The sequence below is a fragment of the Dipodomys ordii genome, unplaced genomic scaffold (genome assembly GCF_000151885.1).
Source record: "Dipodomys ordii isolate 6190 unplaced genomic scaffold, Dord_2.0 Scaffold2, whole genome shotgun sequence".
Classification (NCBI taxonomy): domain Eukaryota; kingdom Metazoa; phylum Chordata; class Mammalia; order Rodentia; family Heteromyidae; genus Dipodomys; species Dipodomys ordii.
The window spans coordinates 28,757,614-28,763,712 of NW_012267218.1; the positions used below are offsets into that span (position 1 = coordinate 28,757,614).

General features: G+C 43.4%; 2 protein-coding genes across 4 annotated transcripts in view; one reads left to right on the forward strand and one right to left on the reverse strand.

Annotated features, from left to right (window-relative positions):
• Pigh (phosphatidylinositol glycan anchor biosynthesis, class H) overlaps window positions 1-2,075 on the forward strand; it is a 12,294-nt gene extending 10,219 nt beyond the window's left edge. For all 3 annotated transcript variants that reach the window (XM_013014524.1, XM_013014533.1, XM_013014541.1), the window contains exon 4: window positions 1,672-2,075. In XM_013014524.1, coding sequence (XP_012869978.1) covers window positions 1,672-1,764 — 93 coding nt within the window. In that variant the 3' untranslated portion in view covers window positions 1,765-2,075. The remainder of the gene's footprint in view (window positions 1-1,671) is intronic.
• A 1,020-nt stretch (window positions 2,076-3,095) lies between these two features.
• The window catches only part of Plekhh1 (pleckstrin homology domain containing, family H (with MyTH4 domain) member 1), a 53,165-nt gene continuing 50,161 nt past the window's right edge, over window positions 3,096-6,099 (reverse strand). Inside the window, exon 25 of the mRNA XM_013013732.1 lies at window positions 3,096-5,274. Coding sequence (XP_012869186.1) covers window positions 5,113-5,274 — 162 coding nt within the window. The 3' untranslated portion in view covers window positions 3,096-5,112. The remainder of the gene's footprint in view (window positions 5,275-6,099) is intronic.

The following is a 6,099-nucleotide window of genomic DNA, read 5'->3' on the forward strand; positions in this document are numbered from 1 at the left end:
CTTGAGAATTTTGACATTTCTAAAGTGATGTTACAGCTGGGCACTGGTGGCTCACACCTGTAATCCTAGCTACTCAGGAAGCTGATATCTGAGGATCAAAGCCAGCCCGGGCAGGAGAGACCGTGAGACTCCTATCTCTAATAAACCACCAGAAAACTGGAAGTGGCGCTGTAGCTCAAGTGGTAGAGCCCTCGCCTTGAGCTGAAGATCTGAGGGACAGCGCCCAGGCCCAGAGTTCAAGCCCTACGACCGACAAAAAAAAAAAAGAGTGTCACAGATAAGACTAGTTTTAGCTGGGTGCTGGTGGCTCACACATGCAATCCTAGCTACTCAGGAAGCTGAGATCTGAGGATCACAATTCAAAGTCAGCCCAGTCAGGAAAGCCTATGAAACTTATCTTCAATAAATTACCCAAAGAAACCAGAAGTAGAGCTGTGGCTCAAGTGCTAAAAGCACCAGCCTTGAACAAAAGAAACTAAAGCCCTGAGTTCAAGCCCTACAACTGGCAAATAAATAGGTAAATATATAAATACTTTCCAGGTAGATAGTTGTTCACAAAAGATTTAGGATTTTGGGGCTGGGAAGGTGGCTCAGTGGTAGAGCGCTTGCCTTGCATGCATGAGGCCCTGGGTTCGATTCCTCAGTACCACATAAGCAAAAAGAAAAAAAAGCCGGAAGTGGCGCTGTGGCTCAAGTGGTAGAGTGCTAGCCTTGAGCTGAAGAGCTGAAGGGCAGTGCCCAGGCCCAGAGTTCAGGCCCCATGACCGGACCTCCCCAAAACAAAACAAAAGATTTAGGATTTTGAATTACGTTCATAAATACTTTGTTAAAGCTTATAGATTTCAATAGTGTATCAGCTTGGGCTGCAGATCCTAGACAGCTTTAGCATCTCTGGGATTTGTTCTTGTTTTTCTATAGTCTTCACTAATACTGGATTTAGCTATTTTTAAGTTCAATATCTAGGTAGAAACATTTTCAAGTTTTGAAATTAGTACTTTGTAATCTATATTGTAATCCGTCAGTATTCCCTCGTTTTTGCTATCCATCATCTTTATGTTACTCGTAAAAATTCTTTGTATATTTTGAGTAATAAATTTTTATTAAATGTATTTTCGATATAATTTCTATGGTGTTTCTTTTAATTTTGGTTAATGTTTTTTAAAATTTATATATTAAACTCCCTGTCTCTTAAGGTCTATCCACAACCTGTGGCACTTCTCAGGACTAAAAAGCTATCTTTTTTTTTTTTTTGCCAGTCCTGGGGCTTGAACTCAGGGCCTGGGTGCTGTCCCTGAGCTTCTTTTGCTCAAGGTTAGCTTGATACCACTTGAGCCACAGCGCTACTTCCAGCTTTTTCTGTTTATGTGGTACTCAGGAATCGAATCCAGGGCTTCGTGCATGCTAGGCAAGCACTCTAAGCCATCCTAAGCCACATTCCCAGCCCCAAAAAGCTATTTTTTAATTTCCCATCTTCTGTAATTTATAGGCTGGGCCTAGTTGGGAGTCCTTCTAGCAGGTTGCTTTCTAGCTTGAACTGCTTTGTCTCTAGTGAAATTTGTACCACGTAGGATGCCTTGATGTGGGCAAGAGATTGAGATTTCATGTGGGTGCAGCACCACTAAGCACTCTTACATTCACCTTGATTCTGCATTTTTCCTTTTTGGAATTCAGAGTGCCAAGCCCCGGCTGGACTGCTTGATTGAAGTGTACAGAAGCTGCCAGGAGATTCTGGCACACCAGAAAGCCACACCAACAAGCCCATGAGTCCCAGCATGCAGAAGGCCAGTACTGTCTTCCATGGGGGATGTCTCCCAAGCCATGGTGGCTGGTTTGTTTTCTCTATAGTAAAGCATTAGGTGGATGGGCCTAGGATCCACCATGCACTGGATCTCAGAGCCATAGAGCAGGTGACTGGAATTTGATGCAAGTATTTCTGTGTACTCTGGTGTTCCCCCAGTAAAGGTGTACTTTACTAACCAATGAGAGAACTTGAGAATTTTGACATTTCTAAAGTGATGTTACAGCTGGGCACTGGTGGCTCACACCTGTAATCCTAGCTACTCAGGAAGCTGATATCTGAGGACCGTGATTTCTTGCCCAGTGAGGGCAGGAAAGTCTGTGAGACTCTCATCTCCAGTTAACCACCAGAAAACTGGAAATGGAGCTGTGGCTCAAAGTGGTATAGTGCTAACCTCGAGCAAAAAGCTCAGGGACAGAGCCCAGGCCGAGTTCAAGCCCCACTACTGACCAAAAAAAAAAAAAAGTGGTGTCAGCAAAGAGCACTTTGTAAAATTTTGTAAGCACATTGAGCATTGTGTTGAAATTTGTGACAAACTGGTATCAAACCTCATGAGAAAGTTATGATTCCCTTCTATAATAGAATATACCTCTGTATAAAAAGGCAAAAAAGTCAAAGTTTCCAGGTGTGGGTTGACAGAATAAACAGCCTACAAAATACTAGCCTCTGCCCATGTGCTTCTTCCTTTCTGTACAAGGTTAACTTAAAATGACTTTTTTGTGTTTTGGTGGCCATCCTAGGCTTGAACTCAGGGTTTACATGCTGTCCCTGAGCTGTTTTGTTCTACCACTTGAGCCACAGCTTTGCTCCCAGCTTTTTGGTTCTTAATTGCAGATAAAAGTCTCATGGACTTTCCTACCCTGGCTGGCTTTTAACCACAATTCTCAGATATCAGCCTCCTGAGTAGCTAGGATTACAGGTGTGAGCCACTAGTATCCAGTAACTTTTTTTTTTTTAAAGTAGTGGTACAGGGATTTCAATTCAAAATACCAATTTATAAGATGAAAACTTTTTTTTTTTGGTCAGTCATGGGTTTTGAACTGTGGGCCTGGGGGCTGTTCCTACCTTTTCAGCTCAAGGCTAGCACTCTACGACTTGAGCACACCGCCACTTCTGGTTTTCTGGTGGTTAATTAGAGATAAGAGTCTCATGGACTTTGCTGCCTGGGCTGGCTCTGAACTGAGATCCTCAGATCTCAGCCTCCTAAGTAGCCAGGATTACAGGTATAAGCCCGATGCCTGGCTGATGAAAACTCTATAATAAACTATTTATTTTCCTAAACACACACAATTAATTATCTAGTTCATAGACAGGTGCTTTTTATTGACAGATATGATCACAGCATTTCAGTCATGGATATCAAGTACATTAATACTCTTCTGCTACTTAGCATTTTCTGTTACTTAAAAATTTGCTTTTGCCAAGAGGATAAAATAAAATTTGAGATAGAAATTTGGTTTCTGTTTCCAGACATGGAACCATCTTGTTAAAAGAGAAACTAAATTATAGAAACCTTTGTTCCTAAGGCAGTTTCTTCTATATTAAACTATTAAACTAAGAGAAGATTCCTGAAGCGTCAGGAAAAACAGAGATGGTGAGGGAAATAGCTTCACCCTAAATTCAGTGTAAACAGGCTCCATCCATACTCATTTCTTACAACTTTATTTTTAAGAAAAAATGCCTTGGCAGATATTATCCTTACTGACACTCAGAATATCAGCAGAGCTATGCAATCTCTGCCTTGTCCATCAGTCCTGAAGAGGTTTATGGGAGTCCATGGTACTTTTGATGTGTGACTTGTTTGAGGTAGAATTGTCTCTGCCAGACTCCCTCTCCTTGGGAGATTGAGAAGTGGGGACAAATGGGAAAACCCAACTGCCTTGCAAAGTCAAGTTCCTTTAAGAGGCTGGCTCACACCCCTTTCACCATGCATGTCAGTTTTAAAGGGGAAGCTTATAGCAGCTGAAGTTTCAGGTAAACTAGTTCCAGCCTTGTAGTTTTTGTAGACACACACACACACGCACACGCACGCACACTCTCTCAGGTAAACTAGTTCCAGCCTTGTAGTTTTTGTAGACACACACGCATGCATTCATTCTCTCTCTCTCTCTCTCTCTCTCTCTCCCTCTCTCCATCGCTCCCCCTCCCTCTCCTCTCCCTCAATTGGAGTTAAAGGCTTGGTTCTTGAATTCTCCTGCTAAGCCCACGTTTTTATCATAGTATTGACAAATGGTGACTGCCTTAGAGCTATGAAATAAAAACTCAAGTTTTTCAGTGTTGGAAAATCAGAGTTTGCACTCTTTTGTTTTGTTTTTTGTAAAGGAGGGTAGAAGCAAAGTTAATTTCCTCCTACCCCTCCTCAATCAGAAAGTCTGAGTGGATGAGGATACATTGTTTTCAGGGAGGCAAGCATGAAACTAACTGTACTTCATAGACTATAACAGGTATCACATACATATGTCCAACCTCATTCCCAGTGGAAGTTTTTCAGAAGTTCCAAGGGTCTTCTGTATTTCTGTGTCTTCAGTGGCCTCATAGGAGCAAAAGACAGAGAGCATTTGCTTGATCTTTTAGACAGTAACCACCTCGTCCTTCAGTAGTAAGCACAGCCTTCATTAAGATGAGACAGAGCGACATCAGACTAGACCTATTCCTCCCTTTTCCAAGCAGAGTGTGGTGCTAGGTTCAGCTCACAGTCCAGTGTAAGCAAAGAGCGTAAGTCTTAGGCAGGGATAGTATGTCCCTTGTAAAGATCAGCGCTGCTCCCAGAAGGGGCACTCACCCGTACAGGGGGAAGGTTAGGCCTTTTCCTCCAGTCTTGCCAGTATCTTTCCCACTTGGGAAAGGAAGTCCAGTTTTAGTGAGTTGAAGGCATTTGTCAGAGTTCAGGTGAGTTAGAAATTTCAGACCTTTTTCTGTTGGGATATTCAGAAAACTTCAAGTATAAATCCTCACATAAGGATCATATAAAAATTTATATATCTATATATGGGCTCCTCTGAGCATATCAGTGCCAAAGCCCCAAATGCAACCCTGCTACTCTTAGCAGTGCTGGGTCTTGTCTAAGTCAAGAAGCAGGTAGTGTCCAGAGTCAGATTTCTTGTGAAACAATTAGTGGTTTTTACACTGGACCTGGAGTTTCATATATTGGGCTCTAAAACATAAGGTACCTAGAGATAAAGGCTTCACAGACCCTACAATACACATTTTACACAGGCGGGTAAGTTAGATCCATTACAGTAGTAGTATATCCAGGACATACATCTCGATCCCAGAGACACCAGTGCTGGTGGAGAAATGGATCGGAGAAATCTTCATAGCAATGTTGGCCCTTTAGTAGTGCAGGAAACGGAAGCAAAGAACTGGCGTCCATCTAGTTCCCACGGCTGGTGGGCTGTGGGTGGGTTGGCAGGTGGATTCACAGTTGCAGAGCAGTGATTCATATAACTAGCCATGATGAAAGTGGCTTCTGCAATCTAAGGAGGTCAGAGAAGAGCTAGCTTAGGTTCAAGCACTGGCTTTCCCACTGGCTCTTGTATTGAGAACAGGATTGTTCTAAGCTTCAACTTCTTTCTCTTAAATTCTCACCTGGCAGGCAATGTCCAAAGGGGATCACTGTGGGGATTCAGGGTCTCAGTGAAATGGGTCTCTCTCTTTTTTTTTGGGGGGGGGTCCGGTCGTGGGGCCTGAACTCTGGGCCTGGGTGCTGTCCCTCAGCTCTTCAGCTCAAGGTGAGCGCTCTACTGCTTGAGCCACAGCGCCACTTCTGGTTTTCTACTGAAGATGAGTCTCACGGACTTTGCTGCCTGGGCTGGCTTTGAACCTCGATCCTCAGATCTCAGCCTCCTGAGTAGCTAGGATTATAGGCGTAAGCCACTTGTACCTGGCTAAAAGTAGTCACTTTCTAAATCATGCCCAGGTTATTTTTCTATTTAGCTCTTATGAAGAAACATTTGTGTAAACACATGGGTATAAATTTCTTTTTTATTGTAAAGGTGATGTACAGAGGGGTTTCAGTTAAATAAGTAAGGTAATGAGTACATTTCTTTCTTTTTGTCGGTTGTGGGGCTTGAACTGTGGGCCTGGGTGCTGTCCCTGAGTGCTTCAGTTCAAGGCGAGTACTCTAACACTTGAGCCACAGCACCACTTCCAGTTTTCTGGTGGTCAGTTGGAGATAAGAGTGTCACAGAAGCCGGGCGCTGGTGGCTCACGCCTGTAATCCTAGCTACTCAGGAAGCTGAGATCTGAGGATCGTGGTTCAAAGCCAGCCCGGGCAGGAGAGACCGTGAGACTCCTATCTC